Here is a 27,297-nt window from a genome sequence, read left to right as displayed (position 1 = left end):
GGAGCCCTCAGGTGAGGGCTCCGCCCGTGTGGGTCTGTCCGCGGGTCCCCGGCCCTCCAGGGGAAGCCGCTCCCACAGTAAGCAGACGCCTGTGTTCGCACACGCTTGCAGGGACCCTCAGAACGCAGCGGAAACCCCCTGGCTCATGAGGCTCATGAGGCTCATGAGGGTCTGGTCTAGACGAGACACCCCCACCCCCGGCCCCGCCCCCGCCCCCAGCAGCTGCATGCGGGTGGGAGGTGAAGGCGGTGCCCATCCCTCCCCGGCCGCGGTGCCCGGTCAGCAGGGCGTGCCGAGGCCGCCACGTGCCCTGCCGCTCACGGTATCTTCCGGCCTCTTCCGTGTACAGAAGTCTTCAACCCCGACAAGGAGCGGGAGGCCGGGACCTCCAAGGCGAACAAAAAGCCCTCGCGGTCCAGGCAGCACTAGCTGGCAGGCCCTGTTCGGAAGAGAAGCGTCAGCGTCTCCCGTCGCACCGAGTCCCCTGGCTGCTTCGTGTTCGCTCGTTAGCAGGTCTGGAATAAAAGTTGCTAAGGAGTCGTGGCTGCGGCCTCAGTCTGTGGTTGTGCGGGTCGTGCGCCCCCGGAGGAAGCTTCACGTCGTGGCCCTTCCCTTCCTGGGCTCCCCCTTAACTGAGAGCCCGCCTGGGGGGTTCGGGAGCGTCAGGCAGGTAACGGAGAGCGTCCCCACCGACTTACCCAGAGAAGGTATTTCTTGGGACGTACGAGGAAGCTTGTGGAGATGACCAGAAGGCAGGAAAACCAGCGGAGAAAAGACCGACCTTGGAACCGGGGGCCTGGAAGGGCTGGGCAGTTCGGACAGCCCGCTGCCTGCCTACCTGGCCGGGTGCTTTGGCCCGCGAGGAAGGGCAGGGTCATCGCACACAGGTGCAGACAAGTCCCAGCTGTCAGGAAGCCCTGGGCACCTGGTCCCTGGAGACACTCCCCCCCCCCCCCCCCCCCGCCCCCAGCTTCTGGTCTCCCCTGCATGGATTCCAACGTGAACTTCCCGAAGACTCCTACCAAAACCCTCACGCACAATTCTCAAGACCCTGCCTGGTGCTCCAGGTTTTGGACATCGGGCCGTTGCCCGCCTCCCTGCACAGCCGTCTTCACTCAGCTCCCTGCCGACACCTCTCGCTCGGTCACTGGACCGGTGATGCTCACGGCTGTCCCGCTTCCTGGGGCCTCCCCTTCCGGCCCTTGTCACACAACAGCACGCAGACCTGTCTCCCTGGCCCGGCGCCCTTGTCCGTCCCAGTGCTGGCTGCACCGGGCCCCCTCCGGCCGCCCAGTTCCCTCTGCTCCGCCTGCACGGCTCCTTCCTCTCCCCCAAGGGCTGGGCCTTCCTGCCCCAGGGCTGCTGCACCTGCTGCGGGGAGGTCCCCCTCAAACCTCACTGCCAGTTTGGGTGTCCCGGTCATTCTGGCTTATTCACATGTCTACGGTAAATCGTGTCCCCGTCACCCTGTTCTGTTTCCTTCATGGCACTCGTCACTACCTGCACCGTCGCCCTCCTCTCCGGACCCCCCGGGGCCCTCGTGACCACCAGGGCGGGCCCCATCCGGCCGGAGACCATGAGTGCCTGTGTGGGACCGGGTCCCGAGCAGGTCCCTGTGTCTCGGGTGGATGGGTGGGTGACGCGGGCTCGTGCCTGCCCCTCCTCGGGGGTGCCAGCAGCCGGCGAGCACTCTTATTCCCAGTGGACCTTCGCCCATGTTCCTCGGGGCTGAAGCAGCCCTCTGCTAGCCTGGCTGGTGCTGCCGGCAGCCCGGGAGCCTTGCCCGGAGAGCACGCGAAGGTTTTATCTTTTGCCGTCTTGCCACCAAACAAGGGACGTCCGCTGCAGGTGGCCGGGCGTCTGTACCGCGTTTTAGCGCCCAAGTCCTCGTCCCTAACTTCAGAATCCCTACGTTACAGACGGGCCTCTGCTCGTCAACAGCGGCTTGGAGCAGAAGCGGGGGGCCGGCTGGCCGTCATGGGTAAGGCGCTGGAGCCACACGGCCGCCCTTCGGGTGGGGAGGGGTGTCGGTGACGCGGCCAAGCCCCCGCCGTTCCTCACGGACAGCCAGTGAGCCGGACACGGTACGGTGGCAGCCCTAGTTTATGCCTCGATACCTTTGCCATTTGGTATTAATTCATCTGCAGAATTTGGCACATAACTGTTAATGACGCCAGACAGGGGAGCAAGCAGTCCCCACAGAGCCCTCGATTTCCCATCCTAAATAGCTCGTCTTCGCCTCTGCCCTCCGTGCCCAGTGCTGCACCCCGACCGCACACCCCCTCCTGCAGGAGTCAGCGTGTGCCCGACCCCCTGCCCGCCAACGCCTCCCCCGCTCCGTGCATATTCTGACGGGGTCCCACTCGACTCGAGCCCCCGGACCTACGTGATGAAGCTCCGATGCCCTGGCCTGGTGGCAGAGGACGCGAGCGGCTAGCGTTCCGGCTGCCCACCGACGCTTCCCTGTCCCTCTCGGTCACCTGCGGTGTGTGTCAGCCCCAACCCGGGCGGCCAGGCTCCGGCTCCAGGAACTCGTGGGTCCCGGGCCCGCCCGAATCTTCCCTGGGGCCTCTGAGCCTGAGGGCCCCGGCGCTGCAGGGACGCGGAGCTGGCCCCCCGGGCGGAAGGCTCTCTGCGGGACAGGAACGAATGAGACCGAGGGGCAGGAGGGGGGCCGCCGGGGGCCGCGGATGGCTGTTTCTCGACTGGGGAACTGGCTACCGGGAGGGTGCGCGTTGAAAATTCGGCAGGCTAGGAGAGGCAGGCACCTCCCTGCAGGCAGGTCAGGCCTCCGTGACGACAACCGAAACCCGTCTGAGCTGAGCCAGCCGATGAGGACCCTCCCCTGTGACCTGCACCGCCTCTCCAGTCCGCGGGCCGTGGCGTAGCCACGACGAACAAGTAGGTGGCAACCCTAATGATTATTAGCAGCGAGCGTTCACGGACCCGCAGGGGCCCTGCGCCAGCACCGTCCCTGGAATTCTCTGTGGTGGGGGCTCGGGCTGCCGTTTCCCAGATGGAGACCCACCCACGAGGTTTCCGCCCCAAATCTGACGCCGCGGTTAAGCCACGGGGCTGGGTTGGAATCCAGGCAGGCGACCTCAGAGCCACCCTGTACCGCTGCCCACACTGCCTGCCCGCGTCCCACCCGCATCCGGCGGCAGGAGGCCCACGGTCTCCACGCAGAGCGTCCTTCTGGGGTCCCGCCCGCCGGCCTCTGCCGCGCATCCCTGGCCGGAACGTGCGCCTTGCCGGGCCCCGCGTCCGCCTGGCACGCAGCCCGGCGCCCGGCGAGGGCTTTGGCACAGGCGGGTCTGGCTTCTCTCTAGATGCCGGGACCCAGCCCCAGGCCGGGCGTGGGGCAGGGAACGCGTGAATCCGTGACTGCCGTTGGCGTCTCAGACCCTTCCGCCCTGGCTACGACCACCAGAAGCTGACGGAGAAGCTCAAGTCCAGAGCCCGCACGTAATGCCAGTATTTAACCGGGATGAACAGGATCTCTCCGGGAGACAGGATGCAGGACAGGAACGGGGCCTCGGCAAACTTGGGGAACTTCTCCAAGTCGGGGTTCTCCACGTCAACCTGAAGAAAACACTTGCCAGGTCTCCAGAGACAGGGCGGGGAGGGGGGGGGAAGCTGCAGCGTCACCCGGGGTCCCTGCGTACCCACCTGGCTCGTGTTGTGAAGAAGGTGTGTGTCGTGTGGATATAAAGCCTCTGACTCCTGCGGCGAATACAGCCGGATGTACTTCCTCCCCGTCACCTGCGAGACAGTGCCTCGTCAGTCAGCTGCCGCCCCCACTGACCCCCAGCCTCCCGAACCTCTCCACGCCTTTCCGCGTGCCGTTCCCTGCGCCCAGACTGCCCCGGCCCTCCCACGCACGCTCCAGGCCAGGCATACGTTGAGCCTCCAAACAGATCACGAATCAGTAACTCCGTGACCGTAGCCGATAACTAAGCACCGGCCTGTGGCAGCCACCCTCCAGCTGCTCCAGGTGTGTTCTCTTGTTGAACTCCTCACAACCCTCCACGGCGGTTCAGCGTCACCCCATTTCACAGACAGGGAAACTGAGGCACAGAGAGGCAAGCCAAGTGGCCCAGGTTCACCCAGCTGACAGGTGACAGGGCTGGCGTGGATGCCAAGCAGTCCGGCTTCTGGGCCCCGGATCCCAGCCTCTCTAGCATCTCCGGGCAGAGCCTCTGGGCCGGGAGAATGTTCTCATTTGTTAAACCTACCCGCCTAGAAAAAAATCAGGTGGTTCCACAACAGATGCCTCTCCTTTGGCAAGAAACACACATGCTCCTCTGGGTCTCCGGACACACCATCCAGTGGCCGGGAAGCCTCTCATGTGGACAGAGGTGCTCGCAGGGAGACCACCCTGGTTCCGTCGGAGGGCAGGCAGGGGGAAGGCACTCGATCCCTCCCAAGATGACGCCCAGCCCTGCTCTGCCCAGGTGACGCGGCCAGGACCCCAGAGGGTCCTTCCTGGTCAGGGAACCGCATGTGGAAACAGCCCCATCCAGAGAGAGGGTCCCACGGGGGGCCTGGTGCCATCTCTCCGGTTCATTTTTGCCACATCCCTCTCTGGGCGTTTAGACACCCATAACGTGGCCAGCCCGTGCAGGGCGGGGCCGGGAGGAGGCAGAAAGCCAATGCTCTGGAGCGACTCTAACCTGGACCAGGAAGTTCTGCTGAGGGTCCTGATGGAGAGGAGAGACGGTTCCTTGGGGACCAAACCAGGCGTTAATGGTGATCTCTTCTTCGTCCCCGTCGCCCAGGCAACAGTAGTCGGGGATGCTGATGTCCCGCTTCAGCTCCGGGATCTGTGGGTGTCAGAGCAGACGTGGGAGGCCCAGTCCAGGCCCGGGGACACACAGGCCCAGAAGTCGACGGGCCAAACGCACACTGCCTGGTTCGGCGCTAACACGCCTGTGTCCACGCTTCACGGGACGGGGACTTAAAAACCAACTAAAAAAATTAATAGCTTAATTAGGGAAGAGTTATCATTTTATTTTCAGATTTGTTCCTGTCATAGGCATCTTCGTTTTCTGTTTGAAAAGCCTGACAGCACTGCTCTGCACTTAACCCAGCTTGGGGCGCCTGGGTGGCTCAGTCGGTTAAGCGTCCGACCCTTGATTCTGGCTCAGGTCACGATCTCACGGGTGCGTGGGTTCGAGCCCCACATCAGGCTCTGTGCTGACAGCGTGGAGCCTGCTTGGGATTCTCTCTCTCTCAAAATAAACAAATGTAAAAAAAAAAAATAGGGGTGTCTCGTGGCTCAGTCGGGTAAGCATCTGACTTTGGCTCAGGTCATGATCTCCTGGTTCACGAGTTGAACCTTCCATCGGGGCTCTGCGCTTAACAGTGCGGAGGCTGGAGCCTGCTTCAGATTCTGTCTCCCTCTCTCTCCGCCCCTCACACGTGCATGCACGCTCTCTCAAAAAATAATAAAAACATTAAAATAATAAGTGCATAAACAAGCCAACCAACTTGTAATTTTCTAAAGGAGGCACTCTTTTTGAAAATCAAGTTAAAGAAAAACAAAAAAGAAAATGGGGTTGCGGATTTATCACATCTCCGCAGAGGAAGATTTTCCAAAATTGACTGATGATAAAGCAATCACAAGACATACATTTTAAATACGTTAATTGACATGAAGACCGCTGACGTGGGAAACTTTTGAAGTGTGGTGAATGAGGGTTAGTGTAGAGAGCTCATACAAAATAAAAAGGAAAAATAACAAGGACCCCAATATGTGACTCCACAAATAATCAAAGGGCAAAACCCAGATATCACACAGAAATGGATTAGACATAAGGAAGAGTTCACTCCCATTAGGGAAGAAATCTGAATGAAACGTCACTGATGCCACGGTTTCCCACTAATCAAACGAGCACACTGGGCCAGGGATGCGGCCCAGTGGTGGTGAGGGTGTGGGGAAAGGGGGCCCTGTGCAGGGCTGCTGGTGAGGCCAAGATAAAATCATTGCGACAGTGACTGGGGACGGGCCGGTCTTCAGGGTGTTTAGGCTCCGACCCAGCCGGCAGCGAGCTTGAGCAGTGCTCCTTTGTGCGGACGGGCCGGGGGCCTCACGGAGGCTATGGTCGGGAAGATCACCTCGAAGATCACCAACCGCGGGGGCAAACGGCTCGGAGGCTTTGGGAAATTCGACAGAAACTCAAGTCTGGTCCCTAAAGGGGGACAAGGGGGACCCCTCTGCTACTTTCTTCGGGTATTTCCCGAGGAACGCCTCCCGGGTCAAAGGGGCAGCTGCGGGCCGGCTTTCGGCCATTCTTTCAGTAGCAGCCCCTCCAAGTTCGGGCTGCTAAGAAGCCATCCGTCCTTCGGAATGGCTGGGATGCTCTCCCCGCAGCAGCCTAGGAAGAAATACAGACAGGCTGCTGTGTCCACTGTTCTGAGGCCCTCTGTCCTGTCGGCCAGAGGGGTGGGGGGGATGGGAGATCCCCAAGGCCTCTGGGGACCTCCTGCCCCTCTGCCACCAGGCCGTCACACCACACAGCCGCTTCCCGCTGGGATCGTGCCAGGCCCTGGGCCTGCGGAATGCTGACAAGCTGACTGGTCCCTGACGACATTATCAGGATTTCTGAAATATGACTGGTTGACTGAATGGTGTAATCAGAGCCACTGGACTCAGAGACCCCCCAAGAGAAAGGAAGGCTCCCAGGATGTGACCTGATAATTAAAGGGAGGCCTGGCATGGTGGCCAAAATCTACAACACGGGGCCCCTGGGAGAAAAGGAAGAGGTTTTTGGGCAAGAGGTTTTGGGTGGGAGCCACTGAGCTCCGTGAAGGCAGAGAAGGCCCCAGAAAGCAGTGCAGGGACCCGCCAGGCAGCACTCTGGATGGCAGGGGTAAAAACACATCTCTGGGGACCCGAGATAAAGAGCCGGGTGGCCCTCCAAAAGGCAAAATATCCTTAAGGTTTGTCTTAAAAGCAATCGGACACTCTGCCTTCTACTTTTTTTTTTTTAACTTTTTTTTTTTTATTTGAAAGTATCTGTGTGGGGGGGAGGGGAGGGACAGAGAGAGAGAGAGAGAGAGAGAGAGAGAGAGAGAGAGAGAGAGAGAGAGAGAATCTCAAGCAGATTCCATGCTCAGTGTGGAGCACAACTCGGGGCTTGATCCCATGACCCTGGGATCACAACGTGAGTTGAAATCAAGAGTCGGAGGCTTAGGGCGCCTGGGTGGCTCAGGTCATGATCTCACGGTTTGTCAATTCGAGCCCCGCGTCGGGCTCGGTGCCGACAGCTCGGAGCCTGGAGCCCGCTTCGGATTCCGTGTCTCCCTGTCTCTCTGCCCCTCCCCCACTCTCACTCTGTCTCTCAAAAATCAATGTTAAAAAAGAATTAAACAACAAAAGAGTCAGAGGCTCAACGGACTGAACCACTGGCACCCCCACCTTCTGCTTCTAAAACTGCTTCCTCTTGTTCCAGTAAAATGGAAAATGGCTGCTCCAGGACAAGGAGCCAAGTTTACCCGTGGCTTCTCAGGTCCCCCTGGAAGGTGTGACTGAGGTCAGGTCTCTGGGGACCGTACGGTTGGGCTCCCCTTTCCTTCATTAAGCAAGAGAGGACAGGAAGCAGGGTCTACAAGTCCTAATTCGGGAGAGCCGGGCAAGAGACCCCAGCCCACCTAGCCCCCACCTGCTCCGGCCTCTTTCATTTCCGGTGCACAGGCTCCTGGCAGCTGGCACAGCCCCCACAGGGCCCGGGTCCCCCGGCAGGACAGGCAGTGAGAGCAGCCCCAGCCCAGCGGCACAGTGGTGCCCGAGCCCCACCAAAGCTCACCAGTCGCCGGGGTCTCAATTCGAGTTTTCCTCGACTGCGCCTTTTCCCTCAACCCTGCCCAGCCACCTGTGTCCAGCCCCCGGCCATTGGCACCTGTCTGACACCTGTCCAAACCGTTCAATCATCTCCCCAGGATGAGCCTTCAGATGGTTCCAGGCTCACTAGGCAGTTTTGAAAGTATGGAACACAATCGGATTCCACTTCTCTTTGTTCCCTTATTGTGCCTCCATTTAAAAATAAAGTCTATTTTTTCTCACGATGATGACTATACATCCTCATTATAGACACTTTGCAAACTGCGGAGAAAAAAGGGAAAACTACTCACGGTCTTACCACCCACGAATCGCTGTGAATCTTCTGGGCCCTTTCTTCCTGTTCCCACCAGAGCTAAGGTCCCTCCGTGTCAGGGCACATCCTTTCTCGCTTCCCCCCAGCCGGCGGGCCCCCAAGTTCCCACGGTGGCTTCGTGAGCGAGCCCTGCACCCAGGGCACTGGGTGACAGGCGTGTGGGGGGGGGCACACCGCCAGGTGGGGGCTGAGAGCGTTTCTGCCAGCTCCTGGGAGGCTGGTGGGGCCAGCCTGTGACGCCCCCTTCTTAGGGCCGACTGGTGGAGGAGAGAAAGAGCTGGTGCAGGACCTCTACCCCCGGGCACTCTCCCTCACGACTGCCCTGGCTCTCCTGACAGATCTCCCCAGAATACCTCCTCTCACTGGGACCCCTCCTGCTCAGAAACCTCCCAGGGGCCCCCAGTGCCTTGCAGATAGGTCCGATTTCTTGGTCTGGCCTTCAAGGCTCTCCCCGCTGGGCCCCAGCCTCCCTCACTACCTTCTTGCTCTGCTCTTCTGAATGAACCCTCCGAGGCAGGCGGCCGTGGCCGGCACTTGGGGCCCGCTCCAGGGTGCAGCCCGAGTCTCGGTGCAGGAGCGCCTCTCACTGGAATGTCCTGCCTCCAGCCTGGCCGGGCCCTGCTCTTCCTCTCCGCCGGCCGGAGACCCCCTCCATTCTCAGTCTTCAACCAGTCTGTCCTGAGGGTCTTCGATCTGGCCAACCAGCACTGGGGACCCACAGGAGACGAACCCCGGGCCCGGCTGGGCACACACGGGCCGAGCTCGGGGCGACGGCCTCGTGAGCAGACAGCTGACACTGGGTAAGGACGGTGCTGGGACCGCCCGGAGAACCCTCACCAAGGAAGGCAGCGACCCGCTCTTTGTGGGTCGGGTCAGAGCCTGCCACCCGCACTTGGCTCCCCAAGACCCGTTCCTCAGGTGTGACCACACCGGCTCAGACTCCCGGCTCCACCCGCCGGGGCCACCTCCTCCCCCCACCGGGGTCTTGGGGCCCTGGGGCCGGCAGGCCCAGGCTCTCACTGGCCACCTGGCAGCTTTGTCTGCTCTCCGCCCGCTGCTGGAGGACACAGGTGCCACACAAGGTTCTCCTTGCTCACCAGTGGGGTGGGTGATGAGGCTGTCGGGCCCTTTCCTGCCTTCTGGGCTCAGAGCTCAGGAAGGGAGGTGGGACAGAGGGAGAGCGGAAAAGACAAGAGGAGAGGGCGTCAGACTTACCTGGTCAAAGAGCTGGTGCTGAGCCAGGTACCCGACGTCCCTCGGCTGAGCCGCAAGAGAAAAACCAGAAGTGACACAGAAAGCCTGGTTAGTCGTAAGGGACACCCTCCAGGTGCTGCCGTTAGTGGCCTCTCGGCACCAGGGTGCACCCGGCCCCAGACAGCCACCTGGCAAGGACCCTCGGCTCTATCCTGCTTGGTCCCCTCTGTGACCTGGGGGCGAATGGGACGCTCTCCCTCTGGGGCCGGGCTGGGCCTGGGGGAGACTCCGATCCGGGGCTGCCTCTGTAGGGGCTGCTCCAGGACTCAGCTTCCTCCCTGAAAACGAAGAGGCTGCACAGACAGGAGGCTTTTTTATAAATAAAAACGGAACTACACCATATGTGTTACTTTGGAAAATTTTTCATTTAATGACAACATCACGAATATCTCTTCAGGTGAACACAGACATACGTGCCTCATTCTTTTGACGGGTCCATGTTTCACAGACGGGACAGATCACTATGAAGTCAGCCATCCCCTGCTGGTGGACATTCAGGGTGTTTTCCCGGCATTTCCACAAACAGTCTAACATTCCGGGCCTTCCTTACGTTTATGTTCTCCCAAAAGCAGAACAACCGAGTCAAGGGGCATGAGCATTCTAAGTTCCAGTTGCTTCTGCCAGGTTATTTTCCCAAAAGTGAATCCCAGGTTGTCTTCCTGGCAAAACTGTCAGTGCCCGCTTCCTACACGCTGGCCTGCCCTGGGGATGATCATCTTGTGAGAATTTCCGCCAGCAGATGGATGAAAAGATCTGTGCTTTCCACACTGGGCTCCACAAGGCTCAAGGGCTTCCTGGGAGGAACGGCTTCCTGTCTAGGGCTCTGGAAGGGCCAGTGGGGGCAGAGCTTGCGCGAGGCTGCCCCTCCCCGCCCCCCACTCCACAGCCAGGGCGGAAGTCAGCCTGGGTCTAACGGGCTCTGGGGCTCAAACTGTGTTGAAGGGCACGAAGGCTCCTCTCTAGAATCCCTGGAGAACCTCTGTGCTTCCAACCCTCTCCCTCATTCCCTTGTCTTCCTTACAACTATGGAAGCTACAACATGCCAGACCAGGGCTACGAGGTGGGCACGGCCGGGATGTGATGTGGTCTCTCCTGCCATGGATACTGTGGCCCAGAGACACTAACTTCGGTTAACCGGGCACTGACTGTGCCACGCTTACAGCTTGCCGCGTTTAACTCTCACAAACGACCCTGTGAAGTAGGCATCGGCAACCTCCAACAGATCCCAAAGTCAGGGCACTGAGGATCGAGAGGTTCGGCAACCAGCCTGGGCCACAGAGCCGGCAAGACGGTGCTGGAGTTAATGCTCTCCCGCCTCAACCCGAAGCGCAACCTGCCTGCCCCCTGACAAACAGCACCTCCGGTTCTGCGCTCCGCTCTGGGCTCGGGGCTTCTTCCTGGAAAAGGGGACCGGAAAGGGGGTTCACTCCTGCGAGCACAGGGGCAGAGCAGCATCGCATGCTCTCGTGCCCGGTTCCCTTCTCCAGGCCTCTGGGCGACCAGGGACGCAGCGGGGGTGGGTGTGGAAGGTGGGGGACGTGGGCACGGAAGAGGTCTGTGAACGCAGCGGGACGAGGCCGCGCCCCGGAGAACCGCACCAGGCGCCGGCAGAGGAGGCCGGACACTTGGGAAGAGAAGCGATGGGGGCAGGAAGGGTGATGGTGCAGGGTGGGGGGAGATCTGGGGGGCCCTCGGGAGCTCACAGTTACGATGTAGAACAGCGTACAACGGGAGGGACCGTCAGCCAGCACGGTCACCACCTGGGCCCTGTGGCTGCAGCGGACCCATGACGAAACCAGATCAGAACTCACAGGGCCCGGGCCCGGGGCTGCCTTGGGTGTGGGAAGGGGAAGCCACCACTGCCCTTATCTGAGATGGTAAAACGGCACCACTGCTTCTGAGAACAGCCTGACCGTTCCTCAAGAACGGTTAAACACGGAGTCACCACAGAACCCAGCGGTCCCGCCTCTGGCACACACCCGGGAGAGACGAACACTTGTACGTGAGCGCTCACGGCGGCGTTTTCCACGCCAGCCAAAGTGTGTGCAACCCGAACGGCTGTCAGCCGATGCCGGAACGCAACGTGGGGTCTCCATGCAACGGAAGGGTACTGGGCACAGCCAGGGACGAGGGACTGACGGCGGGCCACGGCGTGGACAAACCCAGATGGCACTCTGCCGAGCGGAAGTGGCCACAGATGGCCACATTTGATACGATTCCATCTCTATGAAACGTCCAGAATTGGGAGACCCACAGAAACAGGAAGCAGGCTAGTGGCCGTCTGAGGACGGGGTGGGAGGGCCGAAGGGGAAATGACTGTTCATGGCTACCGGGTTTCTTTGGGAGTGATGAGAATGTTCTGGAATGAGACACTGGTGATGGCCAGAAAACCTTACAAATACACTAAAAAAACCACCAAATCGTTCCGCCCAAAATTAAAATAAACGACTTGAAATGAGTCGCGTTGTGCCCGCCCGGCAGCCTGCCCCCCTCGCTGTGGCCCACCCCCCTTCTGACCACAGGCTCTGAGAGACGGATGCCTCCAAAAGGCTGCCCTGCAGTGCCCGAATGTCACGCGTCCTCCCTGCTGTGAGCCCCAGGGGAAAGGAGGCGCGGGGACATACCTCATCTCTGATGTACTTGCTGATGAACTCATTGACCGTCATGAGCGTCTGGGACCACTCCTCGTCAGTGTACCTGGAACCAACCTCCACCGGGACAGTCCGGCAGCCGGCGACGTCCTGGATGTACTCCAAGCTGGGAGACAGACGCGTACGGTCACCATCACCTGTGCGCTGAGCCTCGCCGGGCCCTCCGCTAAGTGTGCTTCACACGGGTCTCCTTTCGTCTTCACGGAACCTCTGGGGGAGAGGCGGTCACCCCCACCGCACCGGCGAGGGCGCTTGGGTGCAGACACGTGGGGTTACGTGCCCACTGGCACCACGGAGCTTTGCAGAGAGATCCAGCGAGGGTGGCCTGCCAAAGCTCTTGCTGGGCGGTTCTATGTCCCTGCTGGCCAGGAACTCCCAGTTCTCTCTCTGCTCACCTCATCTCTAAGCCGGGGAACCTCCTTGGAGCCAATGGCAGAGAGTGCAGCGGGGGCGCAGACAGGCCTGCGTCCTGAACGCCAAGGACCTCTGGCACGTTACTTAACCTCTCTAAGCCCTTGGCCCCCATTTGTAAACGGGGGCGATGACAGTACCTGTCCCACGGGAACCAGGGCGGACAGAGAGGGAGCAAACCTGGCACGTGCTCAATCCGGTAAAACACCCCTGCAGCAGAGCTCTTCCCACAGCCTCGGCGGGAACCGCCCCCTCCACGGACCCCCAGACACAGGTGGCCCGGCCACCCGTCCTCACAGACCCCTGCTCCTTCCCATGGGCATTACGGCCACTGTCCAGCAGCCTGAGCCGCTCTTACAACCATGAATCCGGGGTGGGAGACCAGATGCAGATGTGAGGAGGGAACGAGCCCAAGAGCCCCGCCAAGAGAGAAGGGGGCGTGTCTTAGGCTCTTGCTTCTGCTCTGAAGCCGCAAGGCCCCCGAGAAGGCCCACGGGATTGCTCAGATCCTGCAAAATGCCACGAACAGACTTAACGCGGCACCGCCACGTGAGCACTCGCTAAAACACCTGCTTTGCGCAAGTGAGCTGAGGACGCCACGGATCTTACGACCTCCGGCGTGAACTTGGAGCAGCGCCATCTTGTTTAACCTCAGCAGCCCACGCGGGACCGGTCGGGAAGCGTGTGCGAGGCTGCATTTCCTGGGGGAGGAAGAGAGGTGGAAGCCGGGCCCTGAAATGGGCAGAGGCTCCCGGGCCTCACAGCCACCCACCTCCACTTCTTCGTGCACGGCCACTGGTCGGCCACGCCTTCCAGGATCACAGGCCTCCCCGGAACCAGAAAATGCTTCCGGAAGTGCTGGAGGGATGGGCAGCGGAGCCGGGGCACCGTTCTCTCGGACCTCATGTCTGGAATCCAAACACGGTCGTGCCTCGCTTTCTGTTTAAAAGCAAAACAAAATAGCAGCACGTGCAGCAAAGTTAACGTCCGGGGCCATCCGCCGGGAACGTGCGTCCGTCCCCGGCAGGCTAGCTCGGCTGTCGCGAACGGGAACAGCTAACATCTACCGTCATTGTCACTGCTGCTGCTCCTGGTACCCCTGGCCCTTTCCTACTAGATCACTTAAAGCGTCTGTTCAGGGCGCCTGGGTGGCTCGGCTGGTTAAGCGTCATGATCTCACGGTTTTGTGAGTTCCAGCCTCTGTTAGGCCCCACTTGGGATTTTTCCTCCCTCTCTCTCTGCCCCTCTCCTGCTTGCACGCTCTCTCTCTCACAAAAATAAATAAATATTAAAAAAGGAAAGAGTAGATAAAGCATCTATTTGATTGTAAGAGGAACGTGAGGCTTTCACAGAAACTCCGCAGAGGAGACGTTACGACCCCAAATGCCGTCGGATGTTAAAGTACTCTGTCATTACTATGCGTTCCTCTCCCATCCTGTCACTCGTGAGGAGAGGACCGTTGACCCACCGGCAGGAATATGCAGGACGAATGAGCCACGTTTCCACGTTGCCACTCAGTCCCCGCGATGTCTTCTGAGGGGCTGTGCCGGAATTTCCCAACCACCTCCCAACTGAGGGACCTGAGCAAGTTACTGTCTTGGGGCCTCAGGTTCCTCCTCTGTTACATGACCCGGAGACTAGGTGTCACACGTGAAGTGCCCAGGATCGCTGGCGGGAGCGTCCGCTCCCTCTGCCCCCACTGCTGCAGGTGTGTGCGCCAGCTCTGCCCCTGCCCCCTCTGCCCCCACTGCTGCACATCTGTGCACCAGCTCTGACCCCGCCCCCTCTGCTGCACGCGCGTGCGTCAGCTCTGCCCCCCCGCCCCCACTGCACGTGTGTGCGCCAGCTCTGACCCCGCGGCAGTGACGACTACCAGTCTCACCCGCAGGCCGTGCAAGCGGCCTCGTGCTCACCATCCTTGTTATACCCTCTGCTCTCATTTCCTCTCACGCCCTCGTCAGAGGCACCTCCCTGAGCACCGTGAGCGGAGCTGCCTCCCCCCACCTTTCCCCCCCCCACACGGAGAACACATTCTGTAACAGCCTCTCTGTAACCCAGACTCCAGGAGAACAGGCCCTTCCGTACGTATCATGCCCTCGGGGCCTGGCACATCTAGGCCACCGCTGGTGCCGTAAAGCTGCCGAGCAAACCCCTCCCCCTTACAGGCATGGGAACGCAGGGGGCAGAGAGGAGTCAAGACACCTGCCCGACTCACAGGCGGTGGGCAGCTGGTGGGACGTGGCCCGGCAGGCCGACTCCAGCCCTGAGCTCTCACCCCCTCGGCTACACGCACTGCCCACCACCACCCGCACCGTGAGCCCCACCCTGGGCACGGGGCCACCTCTGTGTTCCTTTGGGACAGACTCGGTGTGGGAAAGGGCAGCGAACAGTGAAACTCCCGGGTCAAAGGACACTGGCATCTGCCCCCCGTGGTCTGCATGTCTGCCCTGCCCTCTGAAAGGTCAACCCACGCACCCTGCCCTTGGGCCCCTGGCATCCTCCGTGGCACCGGTATTGCATAAACCCTCCTTTGTCAATTTCACGGCCAGACATCGTTACCTCGCTGGTCTTGCCTTTTTTTTTTAACCACAGGTGAGGCCGAGCATTTTCCCACACGCCTAGAGGTATGGTGAGGTCTGCGTGTCAGCGCTGGGACCCGAAGCCTGGCCTCCGCCCTGCAGGGTAGTCCTCATGCGCTAAACACTGGGAAGGCCACATGCTGGGACCCTGGGGGCGGCATCCAGCAGTCACAGGAACCGGAGATGGCTGGATGTAGCACGTGGCCCAAACGCAGTGGCACGGAGAGCAAGGCAGCCAGGAAAGGGGTGACGCTTCCAGGGGCTGACCAAGAGCAAGCTGGAAGGTGTGGGCCCATGCGTCCCTCCGGGCTGCTGCTCTCTGGAGCCACAGCGCGTCCACCTCCCTCTCTCCTGAAAGGGCACTGCTTATGTAGACACGGGGGGGGGGGGGGGGGGGATCGGAAATCACGCCAAGCGCCTCCCCTTCCGAATCCACGGAGACGCTATTTTCATGCCGCGAGGCCTCACCCCCCAGGGAGAGCGGACTCCTTCCATCTAGAAAAACAGGACCGACGGGGCACCTGAGGTGTGGCAGGCGGCAATCCCACCCAGATACCTTCTCGTGGGGCTGCTCCTGGGCCGGGCCCGGGGCGGGCCTCCTTCCCGAGGGGAGGTGCGCCTGCAGGACGGCCGCGACTTTAGTGAGGATGTCCCCGAGGATGGCCGCCCCCATCAGCAGGCCCATGTCGCAGACTCTCAGGGCTGCGGCCACGGCGCCGGCGTCCCCGGGCTCCTCGCACAGACACACGGCCTTCAGGAGGCAGCCGAAGGCGTACACGCGGCGCCAGTCTCTGTGCACCTCGCGCCACGGGCCGGTGTTGAGTTTCTCCCAGGAGTAGTCCAGGATGGCCTCGCTGGCCTGCAGACACTCGCCCCCACGGCCGCCGCAGAACAGCTCGACCGCTTCCCGCAGCAGCCGCACCACGCTGCGCTCCACCCTCTCCCCGAGCTGCAGCGTCAGCTCCTCTTTAGTGGGGGGCAGGAGCGCCCTGAGTGCCTCCCGGAGGGTGCCGGCTCCCGCCAGGGGCTCCCGGTCGCCCTCGGCCATGGGGCCCTCTGCCGGCCGGGTCGTGACGACGGTGCTGCGGGAAGAAAGAACAGTTAGAGCAGAACAGCGTGTCGCGTGCCCAAACACATACATTTGTAGATTTTCATAAAATCAAACTGGGGAGGGGGAGCTAGAGCTGTGATGATATCCAGTAGTGAAAACGTCACCCACTGAGATTTTTAATGTATATACTAATAGGCAATCTAAGGAATGGGAGACGATATTTGCAAATGGCATATCCGATAAAGGCTTAGTATCTAAAATACATAAAGAACCGATGCAACTCAACACTCAAAAAGCAAATAAACCCAGTTAAGGGCAGGAGACATCAACAGACATTTCTCCAAAGAAGACATCCAGATGGCCAAAGACACGTGAACAGATGTTCAATGTCAATCATCATTAGGAAACGCCAATCAAAACCATAACGAGATTCCGCCTCCCACCTGTCAGAATGGCTAAATCAAAAACACAAGAAACAACTGATGCTGGTGAGGGTCTGGAGAAACAGGAAGCCTTGAGAACTGTTGATGGGAATGCAAACTCGTGCTCTGGAAAACAGTGTGGAGGTTCCTCAAAAGGTTAAAAGCAGAACTACCCCATGATCCCGTAATTGCACTACTGGGTATTTACCCCAAAATACAAAGAAACACTAATTCAAAGGGATACATGCACCCCTATGTTTATAGCAACATTATCTACAATAGCCAAATTAAGGAAAGATTCCAGGTGTCCATCGACTGATGAATGGACATGGAAGATGCGGTATATACACATTCAACGAATGTTACTCAGCCGTAGAAATTGAAATCTTGCCATTTGCAACAACATGGATGAAACTAGAGAGTATTATGCTAAGCGAAATCAGTCAGAGAAAGACAAACACCATAGGATTTCACTCATGTGGAATTTAAGAAACAAAGCAAATGAGCAAAGGAAAAATGAGACACAGAGAGAGACAAACCAAGAAACAGACTCTCAAATAGAACAAACTGATGGTTACCAGAGGGGAAGGGTGTGGAGGGATGGGGGAAACAGGAGATGGGGACCATGATGAAAATAAAATATTAAAAGATTTTTAAAAATCAGCGATAAAAATAATAAAAATAAAATATACATAAAGTCACTTTCTATAAAGAGAGAGACCATGCAGACATCTCCCTTACAGGTTCCCACGGCTTTCCACACGTGTCCTTTGTGACACACGTCTCACGTGAATGACTCTACAACGGTCTTCTCTGCCAAGCGTAAACTCTTGTGAGGGCAGGGCCCCCATCTGTCTGGGGTCACCCCTACATTCAGGGCCTGGTACGATACCAGTCTCCCCATGGGCACGGGATAAATGTGTATTCAGACAGGAACGTATGTTGTCCTTAACTGGAATGCCTCCAACATCCCTCCTCTCTGGCAAACTCCTATCCAACCTTCGAGGCCCACCTTAAATGATCCCCTCTGGGAAGCCTGCCAACACTCTGATGGCTTACATGTCTGTCTCTCCAGGACTAGCTGGCAAGCTTCTCCGGGACAAGAACGTGTCTCATTTCTCTCCATTTCCCTAAAGTCCGGCTCCCGGTGGGCACTCAACTAAGGCTATTGAAGGAATGGGGTCTTAACTTCTCGGGAAGAACCCTGGGAGTACAGAAAACCTACACAGAAAGGAAAAACATCATAGTTGGTGCTCTTCTATACGGACGGCAGGCTGGTCCTAATGCGTAAGCACTAATAGGTGAATAGGTTCTCACAGGTTTGTAATTGCTCACCTCTGATTGGTCACCTGTGCCACTGCGCTCTGGGTATACTAACAGCTGTTCCATCCGCTGTCTATCTCACGATGCTAAGAAATAGGGACCATCATGCTTTTTGCAGAGACTGCTCTACGCTAGGTAGGGGCCAGCAGACTTTTTCCGTAAAGGCCAGATGTTACACGTTTTAGGCCTGGCAGGCCACGCGGTCACTGCTGTCGCTACTCGGCCACTGTAGCGTGAAAGCAGCCTTTCGCAGTATGTGAACAAATGGGCATGGCCGCGTTCCAATAAAACTTTACGAAAACAAACCCTTGCTTTAAGCTCACCGAAATCCTTTTCACCCTCTTCCTGGGCACACAGACTACATTTCCAGGTCATCCCTGCCATGCGACGTGGCCACGACTGCCAGCTCATGTGAACGCAAGTGATGCAGCCACTCCCAGGCCTGGCCCGCATACACCCCCTACAGGATTCTCCACGCTTTCCCTGCCCGCGGGCTGCAAGTGAAGGACTCTGAGGCCCTAGAGGATGACACAGCCACAGCGGCCACAGGACTGGGCACATACGCCCATGCTGGAATGCCTCATGAGCCAAAAAGAACTTGCATTGTGTTGAGCCGCTAAACTGCTGATGATGCGTGTCCCAACGGGTAGCTGCCCTGACACAGAAACTTCTATTGCTGAGGAAACAGAGAGGGCAGAGTATTCAGTTTTGTGGCTCAGAATCCTTTCCTCTTTCTTAACAACACTCCTCCGTTTCCTTCTGAGGAGTTTCATCTCCCCCGCTGAGGTCGGTCAGGTGGGATGTTGCCGGGCCGTGGGTGTGTGCGCAAAGCCAGGCGACTGGTTCTAAGCTGCCTCCCTTGAATGTGAACTTTTGAGCAGATCGACTGGACTGGAGGTGGCTGGTGCATCACGGTCTCCTACCGGCCATTTCTGGGCCAGCCTGGTCTAGGGGCCTCACAGTTATCGTCCCGGATTCCTGGGTTATGGAGCCCCTTTCGTTCTTACTCTTTTCAAAGGGCAATTCTCCAGCTTTCCATTCCTTCTGTGGCCCCAGTGGCTCTCCAAAAAACATCTTCCTTCTGTCAGCCAGGGTTGGCTTCTTTGGTCAGGGACCCTACTTGACCCACAGGAGTCACTGATATCCCCCACCCCTGGGGGATGGTGAAAGGCAAGGAGGAAGACTGATAAAGCCTTATCAGATGCCTCACTTCCTATAAAGGGAAGAAAGCCACCGTTCCCCAGTGATCCCTGCCTCCTGTGACTAACACCCTTATCTAACTCCTTCCTCTGGAGCATGGGCAGGACCTGTAATTCGAATGACCTTTGCAGATGCCGTTAAGAATAAGGACCCTGAGATGGAAAGATTATCCTGCATTGTGTGGGTGGGTCCAACTTTATAGAGGAGTCCTTGAAATAATCTTTCCTGGCTAAAGTCAGAGTCAGAGGGAGAGGTGATAACAGAAGGGCCAGAGAGATGCAGTTTTGCTGGCTTTGAAGATGGAGGGAGGGGGTCACAAACCAAGGAATGTGGGTGGCCTCTAGAAGCAGGAAAAGGGCAGGAAATGGATTCTCCCCTGGAGCTTCCAGAAAGGAATGCTGCCCTGCCAAGACCTTGATTTTAGCCGTCAGCCCCACGTTGAAGGTCTAATCTTACGAAAATGTAAGATAATGAATTTGTACTGTTTTAAGCCACCAAGTTTGCAGTAATTTGTTACAGCAGCAACAGAAAACCGTTATGACTTGCTTCTGGCCAACAAGTGTGTAAGTTTGATACATGTGGCTTTTTTTTTTTTTTTTTTTTTTTTGCCTAAGATGGCAAAGGTGATGGATGGGATGCCCCTTGATTGGGTTACATGAGGTTTAACTTCCACTGCCAGCCGACTCTCCCTACTGCCTTCCTGGTTCGTGTGCACTGATGAGCACGTGGCCAGTTGGGAGAGGTCCACATGGCAAACAGATGATGGCGGCTTAGAGCCAACAGCAAGCTAGGAACTGAGGCCCTCCGTCCAACAGCCTCCAAGAACTGAATTGTTCCAACAACCACAGGGGTTTAGTTCCTTGTCCAGTTGAACCTCTGGACAAGAACTTCGTCCTGATGGACACCATACCTCGAGCCTTGTGAGATCCTGACACAGAGGACCCCACTAAGTCACACCACAGACTCTTGACCCAAAGAATCTAAGATAATAAATATGTGTGGCTTTAGGCAACTAAGCGTAAACTAATTGTCATACAGCACTAGATAACTAATAAACACCCCTATTCACATTTCCCTGACACCCTGGGACTCAACAAGAACTCACACAAAAGAACGGGAGAAGAAAGCACAGTTTCTTTTAGCACCAACGTGCATGAAGTCAGCAGTAGACAGGGAAGGGAAGACACAGGAAGGCTAGAGGTGTGGTCCCTGCAGGTAGGCTGGACAGCCCCATCCCTACCTCTGGGCCCCATTTTAACTCATTTCTCGCCAACTCGTGACTAACACCACCCACAACACTGACAGTAACACATCGTTACCTCTTTAAACTTCACAATCCGATGAAGCCGAAAATATACAAAGTGTTTACTCTAAGCCAAGGATGCCCTAAGCACTTTTTAATTCTCACAGAAACTCGAAGAAAGTATCATCGTCCCCATTTCACAGATAAGGAAGCTAAAGTAAGTGACTTGCCCCACGCATTGGGCTAGGAAGAGGGGACACGAGAGATTTAAAACTCAGGCAGTCTGGCCCCCAGACTTCCGTGATCTCGTGGGTGAAGGAACCGAGCCACAACATCTCCGGCCAGCACAGGATGAAGTTGGGAATCTGGGCTGTTTAACCCTCAACAAAACCCTGTAATGAAGGAATTATTATTCCCACTCAACAAATGAGAAAATCCCATCACTTCGTAGAAGCAAAACGGATGGTCTTCCTTGTGTGTCATTATTTTTGAAGAACCTCTTCCTGAGCCTAAAGCAAGAGCAATAACGTACCACTGCCCATTTCACGGTTCTCCCACCCTTCCCCTCCCTCTAATCTTATTTGTCCCTCACAACACTGTCAAGTGGCTAGGGACGTATATGATCATTTTCCCTACACCCCCACCTTCTTTTGCTGATGAAGAAACTAAAGTCCAGGGGAAAAATGAAGTGACTTTCTTATGTGCCGTGTCGATGCTCTGTGGTTTCTGTACGTTATAATCTTACAATATAATCACTTACAATCTCGTGATGTGAGGTTTTACAGAGACGAATGAAGTTAAGATCTGGGAGAGTAAGCAACTTGTCCAAAACTACACAGTAAGTGGTGGCGTCTACCCAGAACACTTCTCAGCTTCAGGGGTGAGGATTACATCAGCTTTTGGATCTTTGTATCCTAGTTCGGTCCTCAGTGCACAAGGGATAGCCTTCCAGCCGGCCCAGTGAAGGATGGCACCGAGAGCCTCGAGTGGCACGGCCCTCGCCTACCAGGACGATTTCTATCTCTAGCCTCCTAGAAGATTCATAAATGTCTTGTGTTGGTCTCAGTAACAGCTTTCTTGGGAGAGCTTCACGGCCCAAACTTCCAACGTGGCCTTACCCGCTACCCACACACACAATCGCACGTGTGCCCATCAGCTGGCCTCCCTGGGTGGCTTCATGGCTCATCCCCTCAAGAGTGACTCACATGTCTTATAAAGCAGCCTCGAGAAGGCTCGGGGCGCCAGAAGACCTCAGAGACCTCATATCCTGGCTTCTCGCAAAGGTCTGCAATAAACCTCCCAGAAGACCACTTATTTGCCGGACTAGGAAAATGGCTTCGAAAGGGGTCCTTATGTACCCGCTTTGTAAATCGGTCTCTTAGTGGCCTTAAAAAACGGCTTCCCAGAGGATTTTAAATGGGCTATAAACCAGTTCCCTGGGATGCAGATTACGGACTTTGTAAACTGGCCTCTCGGGGTGACCTTACAAAACACCCCCTCAGAGAGCTCACAAAGGCCCTTCAAAGCGAGCCTCTACAGGCGGCCTCGTGTGCTGCTTTGCCAACCGGCTTCCCAAGGTGGCCTCCCTGCACTGCTTTGCAACATGGTCTCCCAAGGCCGTCTTGTTTGGTCTCCACAAGCCTGCCTCCTCAGGCAGCCTATGTGTTACTTTGCAAATTGGCCTTGGAGAGGGGGCCTCATGTAAATGGCCATGTCAAACAGCCTTCTGGGAGAGGGCCTCACGTTGGCTGTACAAAACAGGTCTCCTCTTGCCCACGTAATATAACCTTAGTAATTAATTTCGAATCCAGAGCTCCTCGGTGAATGGCTTTATCAAATGGTCTTCAGAGATACTTATGTTGACACCATATGACAGAGTCTTCCAGAGGTGGACGCTCCGGGATAGCTCCGAGTTTGTTTTCAAAATGACTTTTCAGACTGGCTCTGTCATAGCCACTTGAATGGCCTCCCAAAGGGCCTCATGGCTGATCTTGTAACACTAGCCTCCCTGGGGCGCCTGGCTGGCTCAGTTGGTGGAGCACACAGCTCTTGATCTTGGGATTGTGAGTCTGAGCCTGGCTGTAGAGATTACTTAAAAGTGTTAAAAAAATAAAAAAACCACCAGTCTCCCAGAAGGCCTTGTGTTCGCGGGTGGAAGCAACTTTCCACAGTGAGGTGGCATACCGGTCATTATTTCTCTGAATAATCCTACAGCCTGATTCTACTGGCTTCTCGGACCCTTTCATTAGTTAGCCTTTTAACGTTTATTTATTTTTGGGACAGAGAGAGACAGAGCATGAACGGGGGAGGGGCAGAGAGAGAGAGGGAGACACAGAATCAGAAACAGGCCCCAGGCTCCGAGCCATCAGCCCAGAGCCCGACGCGGGGCTCGAACTCACGGACCGCAAGATCGTGACCTGGCTGAAGTCGGACGCTTAACCGACTGCGCCACCCAGGCGCCCCTAGTTAGCCTTTTAAATAGTTGCCGAATCAAACAGCCTTTGGGGGAGGAGCCACATCGTACTACAGGAAACAGTCTTCCAGAGGAGAGCCGTGAACTGTTTCATAAACAGGTTTCTTTACATACTGGACCTTGTCTGAGGGCCCGATGAAACCCACACTTTGTGTTAGTTTTACAAACCAACCAATCTCCCGTGGTTTCTTTAGAGCACCAAGAAAGTGTTAGGTTCTACCCATCAACCCTCTCGGTTAGCTCCTGTTCCCACGTGAAATGGCCTTACAGAAAAGGGCTTTCACTGGCTGGGTCAAACCCCTTCTTGATGACTGTATGAAACTATGGTCCAGAGAAGGTGGCCCCATGTGGGCTGTCAGCAGCCCTCACAACAGGCCATCTGATACGGCCCTCCACTGAAGGCAGGTACAGGCCACACGAAACTCCTTTCCAAATGGCCTCAAGTCCTGGCTTTACAAATCAAACTTCCAGCACCCCCCATGTACTGGTCTGACAAAAAAGGCTTCTTGATAATAGTAAAACAGTCTTCCAGAGGAAGGTGTCAGTCAGAGTAGTCTTGCGGCCTTGGCCTGGCTTTATTGACTGGCTTCCCAGAGTTCCCCACTGAACTGCCTTTTATAAAAGGTTATACGATACAGCCTTCCTGGGATGCCGGAGTGGGTCAGTTCACCGAATGGCCAACTTTTGATTTCAGCTCAGGTCTTGATCCCAGCGTCACAGGATCCAGCCCCCTGTCGGGCTCTACACTGAACGTAGAGCCTGCTTGGGATTTTCTCTCTCTCTCTCTCTCTCTCTCTCCCTCTGCCCCTCTCCTCCACTCATGGGTTCTTTCTTTTTTTTTTTTTTTTTTTAACATTTATTTATTTTTGAGACAGAGAGAGACACAGCATGAACGGGGGAGGGTCAGAGAGAGAGGGAGACACAGAATCCGAAGCAGGCTCCAGGCTCTGAGCCATCAGCCCAGAGCCTGACGCGGGGCTCGAACTCCCGGACCGCGAGATCGTGACCTGGCTGAAGTCGGACGCCCAACCGACTGCGCCACCCAGGCACCCCGGGTTCTCTCTTTCTAAAACAAAACAAACAAACAAACAAAAAAAACACAGCCTTCCAGAGGAAGGAGTCAAGAATAAACTGTGTGAGTCTTTCAGAGTGGCACTGTAGACTCATCTTCTAATTGGCCCCCAGAATTCCACATAAAAAGGCAGAAGCAGAGGTTGTATAAACTGCCTTCTGCAGTCAGGTACAGGTGGGTTAACTACAGAATATATCCTACAAACCAGGATGCTGTATATAGGCCTTTTTTGTTTGGTTGGGTTTTGGCTTGGTGAAGGATACATTTTTCTCTTGTAAAACTTTTTATTCTCATCGTTTTCTCCAAAGTTCTTTGTTCTTACATTGTTTGGAACTTTCATTTCTGCAAGCAGAGATTCCACAAGCTGACTACTGGGAGTGCCGTTAGTTTTCTTTCATATGTACGTAAATTTCAGCATTTCATATTATTTAAATATTTAATATTTAGGACTGGTCAAGTCATAAACTGGGGGTATTCAGGCCAACTGAGACCGATGGTCACCCTAATTATAGGCCCTATGAAAAAGCCGGAGTGCCCTTATATTGTCACTTTAAAGTCAGTTCCCTAAAACTCGTCAGGTTACGGGCCTGGAGAGACCTCTTGTTGGTCACAGAAGTCTTTTTTTGAAGGAGGTGAGGGTGGAGGTGTCAGGTACAGAAACAGCCCCAGTGGTCTTGTGTCCTGACTTCGTGAACTGGCATTTCAAAGTGCCACGTGTACTGGCTTCGTGACATGGGACAGCTTTCAGGGGAAGGTCAGGTACAGGTTGCACAAAACAGCTTCTCTCGGTGGACTGTATCTTGGCGTCTCTTACAAAAGGCTTATTTGTTGATGATAACGATACTCATTTGTTGATGAAATGATACTCTAGGTACGGGGGTCGGATAAAGGTTGTCTGAACTAACCTCTCCAAGTGGCTTTTGTCTCCGCTTTATAAATCAACCTGATGCGAGCTTCATAAAAGGTTTCTTGTTGGTTGTATTTAACACAAAGGAGCCACGTATCGGCTACATAAAACAGACTGCGTGGCCTCAGGTCCTGACTTCACAAATTCACCATCCAGATGGAGCACGTTATGTAAGCTGGCCTTTCGTAGTGAACAGCCCAAGTGGGTTCAGCTGGTTACAAAACAATGCCTCCTGGGAAGCCAGGATACTCATCCCAGAATTCTCTTAAATTATCTTTAAGAACCTAAAGCAATTACCACAACAGACTTTAAACTGGCTGGGAGAAACGGCTTCTTGGAGAATCTCACCAGGATTCGCAGAGGGTTGGCTTTATTTAAGAGCCCCCCAGGGTTCCACAAACATCTCCGGCTGACCCGAAATGGCCATCCTGAGAGCAGTATGCCGGTCATGAGAAGCCTCCCGTGGGTGGCTTCCAAAATAGGAGCCTCTACCTGGCTTTCTGGGAGCAGGCTGCCCACTTAGTTTTCAAATCTCTTCAATTTTATTGTGGCACTATTTCACGTGAGCTGTGCAAAAAAAACACAAGAGCTTTCTAGGGAGCTTTATAAAACTTTCCAGAGAGATTTGGAAATATTTCCAGAAAGCTTTGTTTAGCGGCGCCATGGGTAACTCTGGCCTTCTAAGGGCCCCGCTGTCTCGGGTTCGGGCCGTCGGTGGGGCCCTAACACCTGCCTGCCCCCTGACCTTGGGCTTGCTATATGTAACCCTGCTGAGCACGGTGACTTACCTTTGCTGGATCCTAACACGAGGGGCATAACGCGACACCGATGCTCAGAGTTAACTCCTATTACTTACAAATCCCTGTCCTTCAGGTACCCCAAGCCGACGCTCCACCCGAGGGCGCACACCCCTTCCCCGCCTGGGGCTTCATTTGTCACGGCCCACATTCGGTTTACAGCAACCTAGCTCCAGGCCTGTGACAAAGGCAGGCTTGGTCCACTACCTGTAGGTACCGTCACGGAGGAAATAAACACTCGCGCAGGCGCACTAGAGTTCCGCCAAGGCGCCCCCAGGAATCGCGCAGGCGCACACCGCTGGCCTCACGCATGCGAAATTACTGGCTTAAGGCGAGTACTACGCACGCGTGGAACCTACCTCCTACCCGCGACGTGCAGGAGAGTTGGCGCTGCGTTCTCAGGGCGCATGCGCCGCCTCTTTTTTTTTTTTTTTCCCTCCCCTCCCCAATTTCTCTACTTTGAAGAACTGCCTGGGGATTTCCAAGGCGCACGCGCGAGGCAGTCTTTCCACCGCCAACCCCCCCAACGCCCCGCCCCGCTGCGCCTTTAACACAGCGCCTGCGCAGTCCTCCCCTCTGCTTCTAAGGAGGCAGAGCTTCCCTCCCTCTGGAGTTGCTCAAGTTCACCTGTCTCGAGTTTGGGCAGTGTGGAGTGGCGCAGAGGCTGGCGACGACGTGTTCCGTTTGGTCGGAACACTCTGGCTCTCTCCTCCCAGTAGTCAGGCTTGCCGAAGTATCGATCACTCAGTGCTCGCCTGAGCGGGACGGAGTGCCTAGCCGAACGCCGAGTGATCGATGCCGTGGCCCCGCCCCGTCGTGTTTACAAGGCCGTAGGGTAGAGGCGACCCGCAAGTGAGGGATCTTTTCCTGGTTTTCGATTCCCACGTGGGTGGCGCCTGCGACTTCCTCAGCAAGGATAACTTAGTGTGCTAGTCAGCTTCGCATCCACCATTTCATCGAAACCGTACAACTAAGAGGATTCGTTTTCCTAGTTTACAGGGAGGTCAGCCAGTGCCCAGTGAAATAAAGTGGCCGAATCCTTGTACTTTGGGAAAGTCACAGCTCCGAAATTTTTGCATCCACGGCCCGCAGGAGTGAGGAAATCCTGGGTTTCGGTGGGCAGCCAGAATCCTCACTCCTGCCGCCGCGGCCCCGACCCTGAGTGGTGTGGGCATCAGTGCAGGTTTTGGTTTGGAGCACACTGCCCGTGGCTTCCAGGGATTCAGGCCTTTTGAAGCATTGTACAGAGGTGGTAGAAAGTCCTGCTCACAGTGGGTCTGGAGTCCGAGGAGGAAAGGGAAAGGAATCATTTCCTGCTATCAAAGAACAAAGTTATTCATGACAGCCGTTAAAGGTGGTAAGGCAGGCTACCTGCCGCTGCAGTGGGGGTCTGTGATAGAGGAAAGAGGTACTCCTGGACTCCAAATATGACCAAGGCAAGTGCAGATTCATAGCCAAGGAGCAGGGTCTAGGTCACTGGATGGGAAATTTTTAAGAGGAAGCGTCAGGGATAAGGGGAATTCTGCTAAACCGACCACCCAGGATTTTTGCTGACGGCAGGCCAGGGTGATAAGATATTCAAGGGTAGAGGATAAGAAATCGGGTCAGATACCAAGGGTAGGGGATTTCTGCTTAATTCAACAGGATTCTTGCTAAAACTGGACTCAGCAAGCCAAGGACAGCACCCAAGGTCAAGGCTTAGTCAGAAAGAGAACTGAGAAGAGCCTTGTCACTGGTCACCAGGGATGTGTCAGGTAT

The 27,297-nt window shown here is 56.2% G+C and overlaps 2 protein-coding genes across 4 annotated transcripts in view; one reads left to right on the top strand and one right to left on the bottom strand.

The window, feature by feature from the left end:
* NSMCE1 (NSE1 homolog, SMC5-SMC6 complex component) overlaps nucleotides 1-537 on the top strand; it is a 30,838-nt gene extending 30,301 nt beyond the window's left edge. For both annotated transcript variants that reach the window (XM_030301517.1, XM_030301518.1), the window contains one exon: nucleotides 350-537. In XM_030301517.1, the coding sequence (XP_030157377.1) occupies nucleotides 350-429 (80 nt within the window). In that variant the 3' untranslated portion in view covers nucleotides 430-537. The remainder of the gene's footprint in view (nucleotides 1-349) is intronic.
* Nucleotides 538-2,101: 1,564 nt separating this feature from the next.
* On the bottom strand, nucleotides 2,102-26,282 carry KDM8 (lysine demethylase 8). Of its 2 annotated transcripts, none has more exons than XM_030301514.1 (8): nucleotides 26,167-26,282; nucleotides 15,608-16,133; nucleotides 13,245-13,411; nucleotides 12,035-12,167; nucleotides 9,372-9,416; nucleotides 4,674-4,823; nucleotides 3,670-3,762; nucleotides 2,102-3,582 (listed from the first exon to the last, which is right to left on the bottom strand). In XM_030301514.1, the coding sequence occupies exons 2-8, from the start codon at nucleotides 16,097-16,099 to the stop codon at nucleotides 3,418-3,420; spliced, it is 1,245 nt and encodes a 414-aa protein (XP_030157374.1). In that variant the 5' UTR covers nucleotides 16,100-16,133; nucleotides 26,167-26,282; the 3' UTR covers nucleotides 2,102-3,417. The 2 variants fall into 2 exon arrangements, with proteins under 2 accessions (XP_030157374.1, XP_030157375.1); XM_030301515.1 differs by lacking the exon at nucleotides 26,167-26,282 and adding an exon at nucleotides 25,531-25,945.
* Nucleotides 26,283-27,297: the final 1,015 nt, after the last annotated feature.

This window comes from Lynx canadensis, chromosome E3 (genome assembly GCF_007474595.2).
Source record: "Lynx canadensis isolate LIC74 chromosome E3, mLynCan4.pri.v2, whole genome shotgun sequence".
NCBI lineage: Eukaryota > Metazoa > Chordata > Mammalia > Carnivora > Felidae > Lynx > Lynx canadensis.
This window is presented reverse-complemented; position numbering and strand designations above follow the sequence as displayed.

Excerpts from the sequence above, each read along its gene's own strand:
- KDM8 (XM_030301514.1), bottom strand. The coding sequence starts at position 16,099 with ATGGCCGAGGGCGACCGGGAGCCCCTGGCGGGAGCCGGCACCCTCCGG. Across the intron at positions 4,824-9,371 it reads AGCACCAGCTCTTTGACCAG|ATCCCGGAGCTGAAGCGGGA; the intron begins GTAAGTCTGACG and ends TGACACCCACAG. Across the intron at positions 3,583-3,669 it reads TTCTTCACAACACGAGCCAG|GTTGACGTGGAGAACCCCGA; the intron begins GTGGGTACGCAG and ends TGTTTTCTTCAG.